The 22512-nt window shown below is 45.2% G+C and overlaps 1 protein-coding gene across 1 annotated transcript in view; it reads left to right on the forward strand.

Annotated features, from left to right (window-relative positions):
* The first annotated feature begins 9915 nt into the window (after window positions 1-9915).
* Window positions 9916-22512, forward strand: part of LOC8041020 (angiotensin-converting enzyme-like) — a 71163-nt gene continuing 58566 nt past the window's right edge. Inside the window, exons 1-2 of the mRNA XM_029971055.2 lie at window positions 9916-10008; window positions 12363-12533. Of these exons, the coding sequence (XP_029826915.2) occupies window positions 9916-10008; window positions 12363-12533 (264 nt within the window). The remainder of the gene's footprint in view (window positions 10009-12362; window positions 12534-22512) is intronic.

Below are 22512 nucleotides of genomic sequence, written 5' to 3' on the forward strand. Positions count from 1 at the left end.
GTGGAATGGCTTGCACACACAAGGATTTGTTCCTGGTTAAGACCTTAACGATACACAAAGCCATTGCCGCTGAGGTTATCTTTCTCCACCACTGCGCCTCACAGTACGCACAACTTTTGGAGGGAGTTGAAAAAAAAATTCTCCTCGTTTATCTGTTGTCAGTGTTTTCTCTGTATTCATAATCCAAAATGCGTAATCTTTTTGGTCGTTGTCTATCCATGACAATCTAGATATAAGGTATGCATCAGATTATGTTCCTCAATGTAACTGTAATTAGAAAGATTAGAAAATTAACTACAAAAGAACATTGCTACTTTTTTTTATCCAGAAAAGAATAATGTGATACAGAAGTTACTTCCAACAAACTTAGCGAGAAGTTACAGAAGTTACTTCCCACAAACAAGAAAACAATTGTTACATTAATATGTTACTTGCAACGTGTCACTACTTAATACTACCTGCGAATCAAACGTGGCAAATCATTGGCTACAAAAAGCCAGCAGCAGGTGACCTAGTAGGCTTGAATTTAGCTATAGTAACTAGATTCAAATGAATTTAGCATATTAGGTTTGAATCTAGCTATAGTGCATAGTAACACCAGTTGGGGCCAAAACAATGTTACATGTGATGGACACTACTACATAACTTGTCGGAAAAGTGACACGAGCTAGATCAGCGTTGTCTCCCTCTCAGAGTCCTGTTCCATCTGTAATAACTCAGACCTTTTACTTACCATGAAAATACACCAGCGAAGTTGACTCCGTAACTAGAGTTGTTCAAATGGTTAAATCATCAAACGTTGCTCGACATTTCGAGATGCTAACCGTATCTTCTGAAAAACAAGACATACACAAGACTGTCAGAATACCAGTTTAAGCACGCGAGAGTAGCTTAAATCGCAGTTGGTACTGGACATGCAAAGTAACCCTGCAGTGCAAGTATGGGGAGGCTGCCAGAGATCAGCCAACTTGTGCCCTGAAAAACCTCTACAAAACAAGAATGAACCATGCTTTTCCATTGCGAAGTTAACTCATAACCTGCTAAAATATGCATTAGAAAAAGGCTTGATACATGCTCCAACTGGGGCTTTAGTGGCACCATGTTAGATGTGGCTGATATTGCTACAACAGTTGTTGAAAAAGTGACATCAGCTACATCAGCGTTGCCTCCCTCTCAGGGACATGCTCAATATGTAAGAAATCAGACTTGTGACTTACCATAAAAAACACAAGCGAGGTTGACTCTGTAACTCGACTTGTTGAAATGGTTAAATCATCAAACATTTATCGACGTTTCGAGCTGCTACCTATTTTTTCTGAAAAACAAGACACACAAGACTGTCAGAATGCTAGTTTAGGCAAGTAAGAGTAGCTTAGATCAAAGCTGGCACTAGACATGCAAAGTAACACTGCAGTGCAAGCATGGCTGCAGGAGGCTGCCAGAGATCAGCCAACTTGTGCCCTGAAAAACCCTCTACAAAGCAAAAATGAACCATGTAGTTCCATTTTGAAGTTAACTCATAACCTGCTAAAATATGGAATAGAAAAAAGCTTGATACTTACTCAAACTGGGGTTTTAGTGGCACCATGTTAGAAGCGGCTGATATTGCTACAACAGTTGTCGAAAAAGTGACATCAGCTACATCAGCGTTGCCTCCCTCCCAGGGACATGCTCAATCTGTAAAAGCTCAGACTTGTGACTTACTATAGAAAAACAAAAGCGAAGTTGACTCCGTAATTCAACTTGTTCAAATGGTTAAATCATCAAACATTGCTCGATGTCTTGAGGTGCAAACTGTATTTTCTGAAAAACAAGACACAAGATTGTTCGACTATCAATTCAATCAAGTTAGAGCAGCTTAAATAGCAGTTGGCACTGGACATGATAAGTAGTCAAGCAGTACAAGCATAGCTGCAGGCGGCTGCCAAACCGGCCGACTTGTGCTTTGAAAAACCTGTATAAAACAAAAAGAAAAACCACGCAGCTTCACTTACTTCGAAGCTTAAAAGTTACTATTTAATAATAATACATTTAAATATTGAACGAATAATTATTTTGTGCGAGAGCAAGGGGCAAAAAAGTTGCAAGGAGATAAGCTGCAAAATGGCAGGATGCTGGTTGCTGTAATTAAACAGATGCAGACTCCTGATAACACAGGATATGAATACCATATCATGTCAGCCACATCTGCCTTGACATTGTAGCACTCGCACTGCATGCATGCATCACCGGTTCACAGCAGCGTATCACAGCAAATCATGCATTTGCTCTGGGGGCTCAAACATTTTATAAATCAAATATCTTTGTTTACAATTATAGGATGACTTCCAGTTTTAAATGAACGAGTGGAAATAAGTTTTATTTGCATACAGTTTCCAGACTTCTGTGTGGGCTTTTGCGAGTCGTTTCAGTTGCTTGTTTAAGATGGTGTGTCCTGGAGCATTCTCAGATTGAAAATTGGTACAACTGCAGAACCGTCATATTCAATGAAAGTATAACCAAATATGACATCATTCGCTTTGATATTTGGAAGTTTTGAATATTCCCAAAGCCCTTCCTTACACTTCTTAAAAGGTTGGCGTCAGCCACATTAGAGTTACCTCCCTCTTAGAGACACGCTAGACGTGCAGGAATTCAAATTTGCACTTACCATAAAAAAACATACAGATTCAAGGGATTTCTGTGGAGACTCATTTGAAGCCCTTCAGCAGCGCTAAAATCTTGCGATGGGCCGTCGTTCGCTTCACTGCTCCCATTTTCTTCAACCCCTTCTCCAGGTTGATTTGGAAGATTAGTCTAAGAGGATATATTGCATCATCTAACATTAATGCCATGCTTGCTTCATGAACACTCAGCCTGGTGAAGGTAAAGCCATTTTTTTTTCTATTATCAGGTCAGACTATGGTAGTGTTGGATCATGTTAAACCTGAAAGACTGCTGAACAAACACACATTCTATACACCGACACGCTGTTTATACACAAGCCCGCGTTTGCCCACACCAGGTGTGGGCACTGCGCATGCGCAGAAACCAAATTAGCGTGAAATGAAGTGTGCGCGCATGCGCAGTGCCATCGACAGCGCCGCCGCAGCTGCAAGACGTCAGTGCTGCGTGCTGGTCTATACAAGATAACCATGTTTCCCAGCCTTGAAAGTTACAGCCTAATGACAACCAGTGTTCACATGTTATCAATTCATTATAGAAATGCATCAGCGTAATTCTTTGTAAAATTAATACAGCTCAAATGTTTGTGCGAGTTGTGAAAAAGGGCATTACGACACGATAAATGAAAGGGTGATATAGATTATGTCATTCTATGAAATATCCTATGGACTTGACACATTTTAAGATTCTCTCCCCGTTGAATAAACTCGAGACTGGCCAAAGCTTCCTTTAGATAGGTAAATTCAACACGCAAAAAGCTCCAAACAAGACGCATACCGCCTTCAGGAATGGCATAGGCTCTTTAAACATTGGCTGACGCTCGGTGACAAGGAAGCGTGCAATTGTTGTTGATGACGCCTCCTGAAAAAAATATGAGCTTGCATCTCAGACGATTTGAATCTGCAGGAACGGTGGCTAAGCTCTTTACAAACAGTCTGACTGCAGAGCCAAGATTAATGCATACAATTTTACGGTCCGTGGAACAGTGGTATCAAGTGCCCTCCTGAGTGGCGCCATGCAAGTAATGAGTGGACGTATATTGCTTTAATATACACATAGAATATTATGAGCATAAAAATTAATATCAATACGATGGTCTTAGACCATGTGGTTGGGGGGAATCAGCGTACGGTGACACAGGTGCATTCTGTGAAATGAGAAATTCATCAGCTGCATTGTGATTGCTAACTAGTGAACGCGCATCACGCAGTGGTGATACACCGGTAGGAATCAGTTCATCGAGCGACGTTTCCTCGACAGATCGTTACATCAACAGCTCAATTTTTTTTTTTTTTTTTTTTTTTGGGGGGGGGGGGGGGGGGTTAGTAACCTGCACGAGACTGTCGCCGCGAAGCGACCTGTACGGGTCGGTTAGGTGGGTTAACATTTTTGTAATGTGCAGCCGCAGGCTGTCACCGCGAAGTGGTGTGAACGCAGGCGGGAGTGTGGGTTAACGCGCACTTCACTGATACACGCGTGGCGAAACGACCCTGCAGCGTGAAATTCGCGTAACGAGTGCCGATGAAACGTTCGTGTCGACGAAACGTGTCCATGAAAAGTTATCCACGAAACGTACTTCCGCGAAACGAATTTCGACGAAACAATAGGGACCCCCCGGCGAAAAGAGCAGGCTACAGGCCGCGCGAACAACGTTGCGAAACTCGTAAAGCACACTCACGCACTCACACAATGCGTTGTCATGTGCTTTACTGCAACACTCCTGCCAGCCAGCACGCGCGAACAGCCTCCCAATCGCTACGAACGACGAACCGCGCGTACCAGCGAGCTCGCGACATGACACAAGGTTCAAACGAGTACCGGACATGAGCTTTCAATTCTGAGAAGAACGTCAAACACGAACTGAGATAGCGGCGACCGTCATTTCTCCTCTTCTAAACGAACTGAGATAGCGGCGACCGTCATTGAACCCGAAAGTTTAAAGCGACGCAAATCCGTGATTTCGTTCCTTTCGAGGAAATAAGTGTCAAAAATACGAACGCATATATGACAGTCCCCAATCAATGTTAATAAAAAGAGCAGAACAAACTCACCGTTTTGATAACAACAAGGTAGTTTAACGTAGAACAGTCGCAACCGCAAAAATCACCAAGCGCCTTTACCCCTCGACAAAACAAGCGCGGTAGCAAAACAAGGAAAACAAGCGAGCGGAGATGGGTAGATGAAGAGATAGCGGTACAGAGCCGTATATGTAGAGAGTTTGGCCATTCGTTGGGAAGTATAGGAGACAAATGAAGCGGCGCCATTGGCCGAAAGCGGGCTGGGCGTGTTCCAGGGCGTCTTCAGAAATTCGAATGTGACCAACCAGAAGCCGGAAATAATACCCTGGCGGTGGTCGCAAGAAACAAACCTGATAACTGCATTGGAGTAACTCTCGATGGCTGAAAATATGGTACACGTGATGTTTCAATCACACTCATCTGAAATGATGGTGGAAGAGTGCGACTAGCGGAAAGATCGAAATAATCCTTACGCCAAACGCCGAGCGCCGGGAATCTGCCGTCAGAGCGGTCACACTCTGTCCGCGCAAAACAGAGTTGAGCGGCGCATTCGTTTCTTACATCTTTCTGCATGATCATGATGAAACAACACATGCACCCTATTTTTAACCACAAAGAGTTACTATACTTCACTCTTACGCACTTATTAAAACCATATACGAACATAGACCTTCGATGGTCGATCGGCTCAGAATTGTTTCTCGCTACCACCGCTAGGGGATTCTTTTCGGCTTCTGGTTGGTCAAGAGAGCATGCCAAGCCCTCTTTCCGAGTCTGCCGCACACCCTGGCTCTGCCCGCGCCTCCCATTGACCAAACTCTCTACATATACGGCTCTGTAGCGGTAGTGTGATTGTACTAGACAAAACTCTCACCTCGAGCCTTTTCGACTAAGCGGTAACTAGCGCCACCTCGTTTCGGAACCTTTATTATAAGTTGTTTAACAGTGCAATAAATGATATTTTAAAGAGTGATAACCGTTGCCTATTAGTCTAAACCAAATAAGACAATTTTCAGCTTGTTGCAAACAACTTTTGTTGTTGTTTACAGAATCGTAACTTTAGATTTACGGACAAGTCAACCGTATTTCAGATTACGGATGCTTCTCCGTAGCTTTTAATGAGAAGTTCTACGTTTTTTTACGGAACGTTTTTACCGTGCACCTGGGGCTACCCTCGCGACACACCTAAGGGGCGCAAGCTACAGACTTTGATCCAACAACGCAATTTCACTCTACTTACTGATCCATCGACACCTACACGTCTTGGCATCAGCGTTGCACGCGACACGTGTCCTGACCTCACCCTGTACCGTGACACAAAACCCTGCACCTGGCACAACCTTGAGGAACAGCTCGGCAGTGACCATTGCATTCTCGTCACCCATATCAACACTAGAGACTTCGCGGGGGAGGCACGCAAAATCCGCATCACGGACTGGCCTGCCTTCCGCGCATCTTCCTCACCTACCTCGCCCGACACACTCACTGATTGGGTGCAGACACTGCAAACCTGGCTAGACCGACACACGCGCACCCTTACCACCACTCCTGATGCGCCGGATATAGACTCACACCTTCTTCACCTATAGGAAGCGCGCCCCGGCCTAACCAAACGGTTGCGACGTTAACGACACAACCGGAAGCTCAATCTACACATTGCACAACTCAATGTAGAAGCTGCTACCTATGCTGCCACCCTCACTGGTCAAAACTGGAATACGTTCTGCGACAAGCTCAATGGTAAGCTCGGTACTGCACGAACATGGTTCCTGCTAAGTCATCTAATACAACCAGGCCAAGCCCAATCGGCCAGGGCCAAGGGCATTCACAAACTTCTCCACGGCACTAACCTAACAGACTCCGAATACCTCACACAGCTACGACAGCGTTACCTTCCCCCTCCTGACACTCCACGCTACGCGGACTACACGGATCCCCCCAACAATCTTTCTTACCTTAACGCGCCCATCACGTACATTGACGTTCGCACCGCACTCACCGACATTCACCGCAACAGATCCCCTCGTCCTGACAAGATTCGCTACTCTCTCTCTGTACAACCTCTCTGATTCCAACACCACTCAACTTAATACCTACTTGAATGAGGTGTGGGAATCAGGTATCCTTCCCAAGGAATTGAAGGAAGCCACAGTCGTTCTGATTCCTAAGCCTGGCAAACCCCTCTTTTCGGAGAACCTGCGCCCGATTCCCCTTACCTCAAATCTGTGCAAACTGCTCAAAAAGGTTCTACAGCTTCGCCCACATAATTTTTTTGCCGACACCTCCGCCCTTTCGCACAGCCAATATGGCTATCGTATTGGTATTTCCAATCAGGATGTACTGCTCGGCCTCAAACACGAAGTTCTAGAGGCTCCGAGCAATGCTCAATATCGCGCTGTCCTTGCCGCAGATCTTAAAGGAGCCTTTGACAACCTGTCCCACGACCTGGTCCTTGAACAGTTGGCAGCCACTGGCTGCGGAGCGAAGGTGTATAATTACATCCGCAATTTCCTCCGCGACAGGTCTGCCAGCCTCGTTCTTGATCACCTTCGCTCCCCCTCCGCTCCGGTGGCAAACCGTGGTACTCCGCAAGGCTCTGTACTCTATTCCCTCCTGTTTAACCTTGCTATGCAAGGTCTCCCTCTTCTTCTGGGTGAGGTCTCAGATGTCCGTCATGCACTTTATGCGGATGACATTACTGTCTGGGTAACGACAGGCTCCCTCGGACACATCGAAACTCAGTTACAGGAAGCTGCTACTACCATCGAGCAATACGCCCGGCGTGGGGGCCTCACATGCTCCCCCACTAAGTCCGAGTTACTAGTCGTGACAAAACACGCTCGCGGACAAACCGATCTTCCCCTCACCATCACACTAGATGACAAACCCGTCCCGCGTAAATCGGCCATACGGGTGCTTGGCTTCACGTTGCAATCCAACGCTAAGGCAACACAAACCCTTCACCAACTCACCACCCAGTGCAACCAAATCATGCACATGCTACGCCGCGTCTCTAACCGCCGAAATGGCCTTAAAGAGGCAGATGCCTTACGCCTTGTCCAGGCCTTGATTCATACACGCCTACTCTACCACCTGTCGTACCACAACCTCACCCAGATTGAACACAAACATATGTCTACCCTACTACGGAAGGCGCAAAAACTGGCGCTCGGTCTCGACGTTCGCCCAGCCACCGTTTGCTTAGAGCGGCTTGGGGTGACCTGGAGGAACTTATAGAAGCGCATGAGGCTGCCCAGTTGACGCGCTTGCGCTCGACGGCTCAAGGGCAGAGTCTCCTTGCCACCCATGGTTTCCCACCCTGTCCTGCTTCCCTTACCGCGGCGGCTCTCTTCCCCGCTGCTCGCGCCAAACTCATTGTGGCTCCTATTCCCCACCATTTGCATCCTACCCGTCACTCGGGCCGGCGTGACCATCGCTCGCGCTACCTCCGACGCGCGTATACTGAAGGCTGCGATACCGTTCATGCCCTCTTTACGGACGCCAGTCCGCAGGATGCACGCGGGGGGATCACAGCCGTCGTGAACAGTGATCTCAGGCTGGTCCACGCTGCCACGGAACGTGGTCTCACCGACGTGTCGCTCCTGGAGGAGTGTGCGGTTGCCAGGGCAATCCTTCGCACCTCCACTCTCTCCAGTTTCACGCCCACTCACATTCTGACTGACTCCCAGACGGCCTGTCGCCACTTCCTTTACAACACCCTACATAACCCTTTACAACACCCTACATAACCCTTTCCTACGTGAAAGGTTACTAACGCCTGCACCTTACATCTCGTCACATCTCGATCATCAACATAAAATGGACGTACCCTCGTGTAAAACTACATCTTTTCATAGTTCGTTCATACCTCGCACCACTCTTGACTGGAACCACCTTCCAGCTTCTGCGATATCGATTTCCGATGGTGTGGCGTTTAAAAACTGTATTGCCAATATTTATATTCCAGAATTTGACTAACCTATTGTTATTTTTCTTGTTCTGTTTCATGTGCATATCTTAGATTTACTTTATATTATGTAACCCACTCCCCTCTGTAATGCCCTCGGGCCCTGAGGGAAAAATAAATGAAATGAAATGAAATCCCTTCACTGCGTCCCCACTCGACTCCCTTTCCTATCCTCCACCTCCCACACTTTCCGGTTAGTCTGGGTGCCTTGGCACGCAGACATCCCCGGTAATGAGTGCGCACATGCGCTCGCCCGAGAACTCTCAAACCGGGCACCTGGGGAAGACTCTGCCACTATCCGACCAGCCCCTTTTTCATACTCAACTCACCTAGCTGAGTTATGCCTCGCTTGACTATCCTCCTCCTCAGCCTTCCCTTACTCGCAGACAGGGCGTCCTATAGCGTCAACTCCAAACCAACACCTTCCCGACGCCCCTTTTCTACTTTTACGTGTACCCCTCCCGCGGTCCGCCTGGGTGCCCGCACTGCGGTGATCGTCCCATCCTTCTCCATATGGTCTGGCAATGCCAAGCCATTCCCTCTGTCTCGCCTCTTTCTAACCCCTCCCCCACCTCCGAGAAGGGGCGGCTGACCGATGACACGGCCACCGGCCAGCAATGGCTGGTGGACCGTGCGGAGTCGGTGGCCGCCACGTATGGGGCCCCGGGCTAGGCGCTCCAACTGAGTGTACTCGAACCCATACCTGCAATAAAGTTTATTCATCCATTTGTGTAGGTTATATTCTTATATTAATCTGAAACAAAATTATATTTTTTTTATTTGTCTTCCGTTTAATTGTATGTATGACGTTGTCTTTTTGTATTGCACACTAATCAGTACCCGCGAAACTCTAGCGGTAAAACAGGAAACATTTTCACCCTTACTTTTAGTGTTTTTAGAGTATCACGTGAGGCAAAAGAAGCGGGATATTCAAAACGCTGTCGTTTCTTGACACATCAGTCAGCAAACTTCCAAAGGCGCTTAAAGCGCATTGCAAACCTTTAAGATAAAGGTTGCAGTGGCGAACTGGCGGTGACCGATTTTTGACTTCGTTTGTTGCATGTACCTTTTCCTTTCATTTTTTTTTTTTCTCAGGTTCAACGTATTTTTAGGATCGATCACTCCTGTCTACGCTGAAAACATTACATGATCGGCAACTGCACGGGACTCAAGCCGGAGGTCGACGGCTGCTCGTTGTAAAGACGCTCGAATCAGAGATACGAACAGGTCGCCCTTTCACGCTGTTCCCGGTCCCGGAAAGGAGCCATGGCCTCGAGACGGGAGCAGACGGTCGTTGTGCTTTTTGTCGCCGCGTGCTTTACCGTCAGTCCGTCTTCGTCCGAGGCACAAGACAATTACGTGAGTCATTTTAGTGATCGTGCACTGTTCAGTGCGTGGCACTTAATTCAGTTTACTTTTGTGATAAATTAATAACATTATATTTATTTCTGTATGTTATTCAAAGCCCTTAAACAACGCCATTCTATGATATACGCGATATCATAAGATGCAGACTCCTGTGTTTCTATTTCCCATGTTCATGTGTGCCCGTGTCGACATTTACTGTAAGTTTCTTTTTCTACATTATTTCAATCAATACGCACAGAACGCCAGACAGAGGAAATTATGATTTGAATGGAAACGTTTGACAGATGTCTGTTTAGTCGAGACATGCAAGACTAACTAAAAAGGGGGACGTCCAATCTTTAAAGAAATGCAATATCATATATGAAGAAGAAAAAACGAACATACTGTTCCCTAACAACCATCGCACAGTCACGCCTGAAAAAGAGGCCGCGGAGGCCTCGAAACGTCGGCTCCCTAATTAGGGATTGGTAGGACGTCTCCCTTACTTATTAATTATAATTCGATTTCGCTTTGAACGGATAGGTCCTAGCAATAAGATATACACGGCACAAAATTTGACGAGCACTTTACGTCAATACCTTTATAAGCACTAAGCAAAATACCACCGTCGGAGGGCGTCGATACCCCGAGAGTGTATTTTCAGGTATTAGGGTTAATGGCATAATTACAGAAATATTCTAACCCTTTGACTCTATTAAAAATATTTTATGACTTTCGTTGTCTTTTGTATGTCTGAAATTTAAAAACTAGCTACGGCTGATAACAATAGTGATTTTTTTTTTACTAAATATGACAAAAACTTTAAATCTGTTATAGATTCTGCATGATCACCACTGCGCGGTTCTCAACCGAGAACAAATAAACAATTCTTGTTTCTGGCAGAGAAACCTGAAAACACTTACCTGAGAAACCACAATTTGATATACATATCAGGCTCTTGTATTTACACGATTCTACTGTTATTTATATAAAATATATAATTAAATAAATTTGCAACTTTGTATCAATAGTTAACACAATAAACCCTGACAGACCGCAAATCCCAGAAAAGGAATCTGTTTCCGCTTTAGCCTACTAACGTTTATAAGAAACGATAATGTGAACGTAAGTTTGTTTTGCTGTTTCAAAAACAAAATGAGGAATTGGTCGTGTTTGTTTTTCTTTCTGCACCGCCATCTAAAGTGCCTCCAGCAGTATTAACAAAGACATGCGTATTATTTTTTAGCCTTAATAAATACTTACCCAAAAAATTTTTAGAAAATTACAAAAAAAAATATATTATATTTTTGCGGTTATTCATGTTGTGGCAGCTCGTGTGCCAGAAACGCCTCAGCACCCACTCTTCCGCCTCGTGGTCATAACAAACAGTAAGATGGCTCATGCTACCGATGTTCATCGCTGGCACGAGCGTTGGCTTGTTCAGGATATTCTTAGAATGCGGCATTTTCAATCAGGCTGAGCTCTTGAGTCGATGCCACGCACAAAGGACAGAGGGCGGTGTTCAGAGCGCATGCTCAGTACGAGCTCACATTAATAGCCTGCTAAGACCGGCAACCTTGATGGTGCTAAATGCACGCTCCAAAAGAACTGCGGAAGCTCGCCGTCAGCACGCGCTCAGCGGCAGCGCACACGGATATGGCCGCCAGTGAATACTCCCTATACGCCGCCGACCATAAAAGTATCCAAGTTATTGGTACCTCGTGATCGTGTAAATGATGCCAAAGAGACAGTGTGCCAAATTACCCAAGCACCAACGAAAATCCTGGAAATGTAGGCGGGGCAGGCTTCACGTTTAACAAATTTGAAATATATTTCACTAGAATAAGAAATTTATAAACACACGTGGAAAATGTCATTTGGTTTATATTTCTGCGTTGGAACAGTTTTTGCAGCAAAGGGCCGGTGCGTGCATTGCGTGTACACTCGTACCATATTCCTTGGTGCTTGTGTGATTTAGAAAAAGGTATAATATTGACCGGCATATTGACCTTCACGGAGCAAAGTAAGAGGGACGTAGCTTTTCGTATTTAGTATGTGAGTTGTATTTAGATGATTTGCAATTATACTGCAAATGCATCACGGAAAAAAGGCAAAGGCTTTGAGTACGAAAAACAAATCGAAATTCTCCGGTTGTACTTTTGATATGTCACCGCGAACATTACGTTTTGTCTCGCTACCTCTCGTGCCATCTTCCTTTCGCCCAGCTAAGAGACCTGAAGTAATTGAGTACCAACCGAATTCATAAATACAAAAATTTATTTCATATCCTCTTGAAACGTAAACATTTTTATACACATTTTACTGCTGTAGTTGTGGAGTTGCCATTGCTTTCTTTTTCAATGCAGGATCGATATCTAACCAAGCTGAAAACTGTATCCGGACTAATTAAAAATGAAGCCCTGGCATCACGGTATCTAGAAGATATTGCGGATGACATTACTACGTTATACAGTGTTTCAGTTTACTCCAGCTGGGACTACCTCAACAATCTGACGGATCACAACCAGCAAAAATCGGTACGTCAATGCTAAACCATGCTTCTTTCTTGTGCGCTTCTTGAATTGTTTTTATATATATACACAAGGCATTTAATACTATTTCGAACGAATTTTGTTTCAAATGCGCGAGGGTTAGATCAGTGCCGTTTTCGCCATATATCTCTGAGGCTCGGCGAACAGTAATTTAGGGAATAATCATCGAAGTTTGCTGATTAAATTAAATATTTAATTACTCTTTTATTTATTGCTATTTCGGGGCATGTAATTGCAATATTGACGACCATTATAATTAAAGAGGAGGGCGATTTAAATAAATTGCGAAAAGATAATGGTTTCGAGATATTCATCCATCAATTCTTACGTTTTCTTTAGCCCGACTTAAACATCTCGCTTAAAAAGAGCGCCCCAAGCCAACAACGCTTAGAATTATGAAAGCCTCCACAAGGCCTCCTCTTTTTTCATGAAACTTCATCAGAGTCGGATCGCGCTAACTCGGCTATTGGGCCCGAGCACGACCTTCAACGCGCTGATTGGACACCAACCCCAGTCGAACACTGACACAGCACTCGTGCTCGATCTCATGCCTCGATTGATCTGACTGTAATGACGCGTGCGGAGGCCTTCTGTCTAGGCGGTGTTGCCCATGCTCTGCCCTCAATGAAACTTCGAGGGTAAGGCAGAAGGTTCAGTCACGTCGTCACTTGTATTGACGGCGCACTCAAGAAGGACACGCTGTCGAGAGAGTGGCCACATGGTTGAAAGAACTTCGACACTCTCTCAAGCGTCGTCGAGCCCAGGGCTTGCAACGCTTTCTTTAAGCGACATTCTAGAAACGACCAAAATAAAAAAACGCGGAAATTTATTGCATAAATAATATCTGGTAAACGATTACCTTGTTTGCAAATCATTTAAATTGGTCTGGCCTCCAATTATAAGATATAATGCTTGATGAGAAACTGAACTTGAAGTAGTAACCTTCGTGTGATCCTGTCATCATTTTTTTTAGTGTCTGGAATCGCCAGTGTTTCGCGACCCATTTTGTGTTTTATGTCTTGTTCGGAAGCCTTATTTTCCGAAAACGATATTTTGCACCAGTTGTCTGGAACAACCTCAGTGCCACTGCTTCGGCAACTTTAGAATGATTAAAAAAGACATTCGCGTGAAAGTTTTACGTTAGACAAAACCTGTCTCAGCCGTTCTTTTATCAGACTGTATTTAATTTTTTTTTTTTTGGTGGGGGGGGGGGGGGGGGGGGGTTGACTAAGTAAAACTCTAGATGATAAAGTTGTAACCTAATATTTTTCTTCAAGTGATTGCGTGCGTATCATGACTACTCAATTGTGACTACTCACGAAGCGTTTTTCATCAAAACAAGGGCCGGCGATAAATACATCATTGAGCCGTCTGTGGCACTGTTAGATAAGGAAATGTTATTCTTAGAGACAGGGAGTGAGGTGGCTGGAAGTGACGTGGTTTTAATAAAGTATTTAGGTCAGTCTTTTCCTAATAAGCTTTCAGTTCCGAGTGCGCTCCGCGTTGTCGTTACCTTCCGCACTTTGTCCCTGTCCTTCGGTTCCTCTATCCGGTCAATCATGCTATCTCACACTCACATCCAGATTAAAGTTCCTGTGAGACAGTTTCGCTGCAATCGCATATTTGCCCTTAATCTTATGCATTGCTTGTCCCCGCTGGTTTGCTTTCAGAACTTCTTTAATCATCTTGACACATCGTTTCTTGAAATTATGAATGATGACTTCTTGTCGTTCAAGAAAAGCATTCCACTCTAGTTATAAAGTGTTCTTGCAGTGTTTGCTGCCACATTAAATAAATAAAATAATTACCGTCATTGCTGCATATACAGCATGACCCCTAAAGTCAATACTTTAAAAGTTATTTAACAGATATTGATTAATTAGCCAACCTACATCAACGGTTATCCCCTCATCTAATGTCCTCCGCGCGTGATAAATACGTGGCGAAAACGACAATAAGCTCACTCTCACTCCATTTTTTCTAAATATGTTCGACTTAAAATCGCACACCCTGCATATATACCGGGTGTTTCATGAATGCTTTCGAAAATCGCCAAAATAGGGTGGTTCATAAAAAATATCGATGCCGGAACATAATGCCAGCGACGGCGAATGTCAAGGATTGCAAAAAGCATACTAATTAACTAATCTCTACTAAATAACAAATTTCAAGGAATAAACGTAAGAACCCAATGAGAAGCTTTGTAAGCATAATCGAAAAACACTAAATCAATTTGTTTCAGAAAGATATAGTGCAGGGTAGCATTTTACGGTTTTCCCAAAAAACGCCAAGTTTGAACGCGTTTCTAAGTTTCGGTTTGTTATGTGAGCGCATCTTTGCTGACACGGTCCTGGTTCCTGGTCTTCGAGGCGCGAAGTCACCTCGGCCGAGACGCATATTGGCCGAGACGCACAACATAGGTGTGTCATCCTTCCCTCCATCCTAGGAGGGAAGGATGACACACCTATGTTGTGCGTCTCGGCCAATGGGGAACAGGACTATAGGCGCAAAGCTGTAGGGCGACTAAAATTATAGGTAGTAGTACATGCAACTCAAAACACGGAGCGACTTGTCACGAAAACGGAGAGGAGGAGGAAGCGAGAAAACAATAGAAAACAATAAGAAAGAGCCGTTTTTGTGGAGCGTCTTCGTCTGAGCAATACGTGCTTCGTTAACACTTGGCGGATCTACTGTGCGCCATTTAAAGAAAAAAATTAACGTCGTCAGCGTTGCCGAGATTTTTGAAGTGTGGAAATCGTTGATCTCGTCGTGCAGTAAATTTGAGTGCAAGTTGGGAAGATCGGGGCAGCGCTAAAATAACCATAGTTTACCATCGCGTTAGCGGTGACAGCCGCATTGAAAAACGGTTCGAGGAAAGCAGCGAAAAAGATGAGAAACTGGCGAACGTCGTGGTGCCCGCTATTTCGGTACAAAGTTTGGATTACGCGATAACGCTAAACTACGATGAATAATAAAGCCATTTCTTAAAGGTAACAATGATGATGTTTTCTGTGCGGCAACAGTTTGGGCGGCATCTGCAAATAGCGAAGAACACACACACAAAAACTCTTCTGTGAGTCATTTGATCAATTTACTCACCAAAATCACATGTTCAGTAATTATCCACAGCGCCGATGATATGAGGCAGGATTGCACGCACATGAACTCACCTACAAGCCCAAGCTGTGCGATGGTGACAACCTGTAGCTTAAACATTATCAAGTAAAGGGCACCATGCTATAAATACAAGAAGCAAAGCTCTCAAGATCGGGAGTAAGGGAGTCTGTGTGCTCCTTCTACTAAGAAAAGAAGAGATTCGCAGCTTATAAACTAGTTTGTGAGTGACGGAGGAAGTAGAAAGATGTCTTGTCAAAACAAGATAGCTCTCCTGATCGAGGTGGTACCCAACCTGTAAACAAAAAAGAACACCAAAACATTTTAAAACACGGTTCCACATTATCTCACTCGTACGTTCGAGCATTCGCGGTATTGCTGCCATGCGAAATCCCACATCACCGACACTGTTAAAATACCAACGTAAATATGTACACACTTTTAACTATACTTCGTCTCACCCTACGATGGACTGAAATCAGAAGCTACGAACCGCCAGATCATCAGCGACATAAATCATGTCGCTTTGATGCAGGTATCGGTGCCCGCGTCTCGGATCACTGATGGGACTGGGCGGGCAGTGGTTCGGATCGAGCAATTAGTGGCTCAACGATTTTACATTGCAAAGAAAGCCACGACGTACTGGCTCTTCGCTGTATCAAAGCTATAAAAATGACGCAGCGTTTTTGGATTCGGAGCGTCATTCGTCCAGACCTAATCAATGCTAAGCGTGTCATAGTTTGGCGTGGAACGTGATTGGACCTGGCGGCCCGTCTTTTTGGCCTTTAGTCCATCGCAGGATGAGGCGAAGTATAGTGCTGACCCAAACATCGCTTCGCTGCCTCGTGACCGAGGGATTGTTTACGTGACGGCTATGGGACCCACAGCACTGCATCTGTGTTACCAGACAGACCGAAATTTGCAAACTTAACTGATGTTTACAGTTAAAAATTACTTCCCGTGCCGAAACAAAAGCAACGAGCAACTCAATAGACTTGTTTATTATTTCCCGAAAATATTGGGGCGTTTTCATTTCCTAAAATTGGAAAAAGGTCCAGAAACGTTTTATAGGCCCATAGGCGACCAGCGAAAATTCGTCACCACATATGGTGTTCATGAACCACGTGACATCGGAGCCGGGAGATCGTCCAGTTGCACGTATCTTGTTTAAGTAACCGTAGAAATATGCGCTCCCATAAAAAACTGAAACCTAAAAACCCATCAAAGTTTAGCGAGTTTTTTTAATTATGTAAAGTGCTGCCACTGGCCTTATATATTTCTAAGACCAGTTGGTCTAGTGGCTTTCGGTGTTGGTTAGCATTTCTGTCGGGGGAATATTGTATTTATTTTCACATGTTAAAAAGATAACTAGTAAATTTCAATTAACCATTTAGCTGATTCTGCAATTTCCAGCGTCTGCCGTGATTGTAAGTTTGTCTCCGAAAAGAGTGTCTTTTTTATTCAACTACACTATTTTTTATGAAGTTTTGAAAGTCTTCGCTGACACATCCTGTATGTATTTGGTGGGATCTCCAAGCATTGAATTTAGAAATTTCGGAGTTAGGTACATGGAAGGTGCGAAAACACATATCTTCCTGTACTATGCAATATACAAGGGAGTTTCAGCAGTCTTATATACGTTACTCTAGAAAAGTAATCGATTGTAATTACAATTACTCTGGGTTAAAAAGTAATTCATTAGATCACGTCAATACTTGAGAGGAAAAGTAATTGCCCGTTACTTGATAAACTAACCATTACTTTTCCGATTTCTTCAGACTTTGAAAACACAGATTTTTCTACCGCTTTGCATACGGGTATTTTGCACACTCCATTATTGGATTAGAATCACAGAATTATTACATAAAAATTATCTTCTTAGTCGACCAATTTTGGTAAGCCATCCTTCTGTCTGAGACTTGGTTCCAGGATTTCCTTTCTAGAAAACTAGACCGAAGAGAAGGCACCATTACGAAGGGAAGGGAAATTAGCAACGGTTACATGTAACTTTATTACTTCAAAAATTAATCACAGATTTCCCTTGCAATCACTTCCCAATAAATGCATTCTAATAACTACGAAGCTAATTAGAAAATAATCTATTACAAGTCATTTCCTTAGTTGCAATGAGTGCCGTACACGTTTGGGTATCACGCAAATACTTCTCTAACGTGCATCTAATTCCAAACCAAATCATATCTTTATATTTAACCAGTGTCCGAAATCCTCGCCCCCAGCGATAAAAATGGGAAATAATAATGTCAAAAGGAGGCTCTTCTCAAGAATCGGGCTGTGCATAAAAAAAAATATTGCTTTCTACAGCACTCGTGGCATCAGTGTTCTTGGAGCTTCGTGACTATGCATTTCTGACGTTCTTGCACTACGATATGAGCAAAGGTTTCTAAAAAAATGGAGTCTCGCAAAAAGGCGCAACCCCCCTACTGTGTCATGGTGTCAGCAAAAACAAACATGGCGGCGCCCATAGAGCACAGCAGACACTGGTTTATACCGAAAGAAACTGAAGGAGAGGAGGAGATGAGAGCGTACAGTGAGGTCAGAGAGTCGAACACTCATTGGTAGGATTAGTGGGTGTACGCAATACAACCTACAATACAAGTCCTGCGCCTCCCCCGAAGTGATCACTAGTGGACCAAGCAGACCGGAATTCGGCCAAGCATAATGGCTGGCAATGGTCTTTTAATCAATGGCCCAAGAGTGGCCATTCGTCGGGCCAATACTTGGCTGCTGGCTGATGGCCAGTGGCCATTCGCCAATGGCCAGAGGAAGGCCAGTCACCAGCCAATGGCTGGCCACTGTCTGGCCACTGGCCAAACACCGATTTCAGGCCATTGGCCAATGAATGTCCAAATCTGTGCTGGTTGGGGGATCTTCGAAGCGCCACCTAGTCCGCGTTAGCTTCGCCGCCATTGCGTTCGCACGCAATGCCGTCAAGGCTGACACGACTGTCGCTTAATGGCGACTCTCGACAAGCTCCTGCGTATTTGCCTCTTGGAGCGGATCGGGTATCCACTAAGGATGGTGTCATGCGCAGGCCTGGTGTTCTTGTTGTCATTGGTAGACTCAAGGGCTGGCTGTCTTTGATTGCGGGGAGACGCACTGTTTCCCTCCAATTCAAACGAACAGCGTGGGAAGCAAATGAGTTCCTTAAATTGTCCACTGATTTTCTTGTCATCCCCGTTTACGCATCGCCATCCAATTGTGTCTGCAGCACGAGGGGTAACTTTAGCACACTTTCGCGCTTCCCAAGTCGTCCTAAATTTGACCAATTTTAGGGCACTTTAATGACGCTGAGGAAGTTTCTATTTGAAACCATGTGTATTTTTCTATAATTAGAAAGTTAATTATTACATTTCAGGCAGTAATTTTTTCTAATTTGTTTGTTGTTGTTGTTTTTCAGCCGTGACGACCGCCATGGCTGGCAGGTTGTTCCCTTTCCCGAAAAGAGATTCTTGTTTTTCTCAGCCATCGTATATGTAGCGATTTTTTTTTTTTAGGTCTTGGTAGAAACACCCCCGGACAGTCGCAGAAACAGATCTCCCAGAAATGCTCCGACACTAGCCAATACCATCTATACACATTTCCAAGAAGCACTCGACCCCAGGGGCAGCAAACCGTTTTCCAGCACAGTCACTGGGTTCGAGGCTAGACTCTCACTGGCGTCCCTGCTAACCCTAACCGAGTGGACTGTGATTTCGATAGGCGCTGCTTCCGTAGGCGCACTTTCAAACACTGCTGGCGTCTAAATTTTCGCATTTTCCCACTGTATTTTGTGCTTCATGGTACAAGTACTTTCCCGAGGACATTGAGAAAGCACTGTACCACACATGAAAAAAAGAGTAAAATATTTTTGTTGTGTATGCGCGCGACAGAACGAATGCGACTAAGTTGTTATTGCCGATCATTTTTAACGATAAGTTTTGACGGCACCGCCTGATTAGCCGCGTGTCAAATGAAAAAGCGCTTAGCTGTCGAAAATAATTTACAACAAAAGATAGCTAAAAGGCATGCATTTTCAAGCTCACAAATAACGTGTTTACCGATGTAAAGGACACGGACATACCATTTAGCGAGTGTTAACATTGAACCAATATATTGTACGTACCACACGATGCAGCGTTATCTAAAAAGAATTTATTTGAGAAAGATCTCAAATAACACAGTCACAGTCGACGACAGACGCGTCTTGACGATCGGTGGAATCCAAGATGACTTCGTTTTGGGGTACGCTTAGGGAGAGCTTCCTTTTTTTCACAGCAGCACCAGGCAAAGGAACGGACGCGACTGAACCGTTTCCCACCCCAATCCAGATAGCTATTTTTGAAGAGGATTGAGAATTCTACAGGAATTATCTCTGGGAGTGGGAAAGCCATTGTCATTGTTTGCAAAATCGCGTCGAGGGCCGTTCGACGTCCTTCCCCTCCTTTGTTTCCCATGAATGTTGAGCAGAAAAACTTGAATGGCAGGCACCTACCAGCCCTATTTCTCACAGTGGAAGATAACACAAAAAGGGTACGCAGCACGCATAAAAACAATTCAGGGGAAACTTCAAGAAGGACCAGAAAACGTCGAACCCAAAATCGCAAAAACGTAGGTAGAGAATCGCATTGGGCGGGTTTTTACAGTCCAAGAGAGTGGCAGAAAATGTCTAGCTGACAGAGGGCGCGGGAGTCGCACCAGCCGCATTAGCACCAGCAACATGGCGGCGGCCTAGGACCATTTTTTGGAAAGGTGTATAGCAACTGGCAGTATGAGAGCAGCAGATTGTCTCCTTCCAACGCCTGACCTCCAGCACGCGCTCGCTACCCTCCTTTCTGTTTTGTCTGCGGGTGCACTAGGGTGCCTCAATGTTTTTTTCTGTTTAGGGTGATGCCAGCCTTTGTAGTACCCGATGCCGACAGCGCGCGCTCAACGGTAAAAAACAAAGAAATCTACGAAAACAAAATGTCGCCATTGGCGACGTGCGCGACCGAAAGCGTCGCTGTGGTCGGCCTTTCACGATTGGCCCAAAAGCTGACTATGACGTCGGAAAGGGTATACCATCGCCGCATATAAGAAGAATGAAGGAACTTCAATTTCGACGGTTTTGGCAGTGTTCCTTTGAGAGCGCAGTGATTTCAGGCTTCCACCATGCTATTTACAAACACCATCGAACTTGTTCGCAAGGTAATGACGTCACAAGGGGGAACCATAGGAGGGCGCCACCAAAACATCTCGCCTCTAATAGCACAGTCAGCGCCACAAACGCGTGCCGGGATACGCTCTCTCACGCGCTTCTGAATAAAAAAATAAAAATAAAAGTGTGGGACAAAATGGCCACATGTCTCCACCCTAAGCAAAGCGCACATGAAGGCACCCTAGGGTGCACGATCGAAGATTACCAGACGCCCGTGTGATATCGAAAAGAAAGCTCGCGCTAGAAGCGGGAGAACTGAAAGACCTCTATACCGTTCTCGTCATGCTATTGATTACGCAGAAGATACATTGACGTCACATAGTAAGCAGTGTGGTGGCCGCACGCTACAGGAGGTGCGGACTGCTGAGTCCGCACTTCCTGTAGCGTGCATTTCAAACGGTCGAATAGGGTTTTCTCGACAAAGATAAGCAATGGCCACCAGATGATCGTGATGATGCGGAGGCCATGACTACAGTGATAAAGGTAGAAGACAAAAAGAGCACAAAGCTATCTGAATGTTTGTTTAGGTTGTCCAGCATCCAGCTCACCCTGGTTGCCTTCCGTCGTGCTTTGGCTACTTGTGCGTGCTCGAAATTCAGGAGACGCCGTATTGGTTTGGATGTAAGACTCTTGAAACATGAAGCTTATGCTAGAGGTAGGATCGCTGAGTGTCCTCACGGCTGTTCTTATATCTTCACTTAAAATACTCTCTTCCTTCCTTAAGCTGAGACTAAAAGCCCCGCTTTAAGAGCGAGCTTTTTGCCCTTGCTAACACGAGTGTGAACGCGCAGGCACTCGCAATCAAAGCATTGCAGAAGCCAGCGAGCTCGCACTGAAGGAGGAGCTTCAAGTCTCATTTTAAGAGTGAACGGGGTATATAGGCGGTTTTGCTCTAGTAGGCGCTTTTCGCCTTTTCTTGTGTCTGGATGCGCGTAGCCCGAAGTATTATTCGAAGAACGCAGCTTGTGCTAGAAGTGGGACTTCTAGTGAAGGTGTTATGTCCCATCAAAAATGAATTAGGACGTCTCTTTCGGATCCACCACACGATCGCTGCCCTTCATCATACTTTGGCTGAGCGTACTCGGTTGAAACTTACGAGAGGAGGAGGAGGAAAACTTTATTCAAAAGCTCAGGTCCGAGCCGTCTTAATCGTCCGCACTGGAGGAGGAATCGTCTTCTACAACTTGGGTTAGGGTTCTTCGTTGCGGAGGGTCTAGGATCTCCCGCACATGAAGAAGTAGGAGAGGCCAGAGCTCGTTTTGTAGGTCAGGAGGAGGAGCGGCCCAATTTACCCATAAGTAGGGGAGGTGGGCAGGGAAGTTCAGAGGAGTTGGGCGAGTGGGGGAGCTCGTGGCTCTTGGACAGAGCCAGTATGTGTGTTCGTTTGATGGGTATCCCCCGCACACCTGACACGAAGGCTGTCCGGGGCGGCCCTGTATGTAGTGATTGTATTGATCGCAAGGTAGGGAGTTAGTCTGTGCTTGGCGAATAAGGCTGGCGTCTGCTCTGTTGAAGATGGTGGAGGGTGATGAGAGGGTGCACCGCTGGTGCCGAAGCAGCCGGAGATGTTCTCTTCGTTCCTTGTGATTAGAGGCGCGAGCTTCTCGGGGGTTGTATGGTTCCGGCCAAGGCTTCGGAGGGCCCGGAGGATTGCTT

Source organism: Ixodes scapularis, unplaced genomic scaffold, assembly GCF_016920785.2.
Source record: "Ixodes scapularis isolate PalLabHiFi unplaced genomic scaffold, ASM1692078v2 PGA_scaffold0__279_contigs__length_252992795, whole genome shotgun sequence".
Classification (NCBI taxonomy): Eukaryota; Metazoa; Arthropoda; class Arachnida; order Ixodida; family Ixodidae; genus Ixodes; species Ixodes scapularis.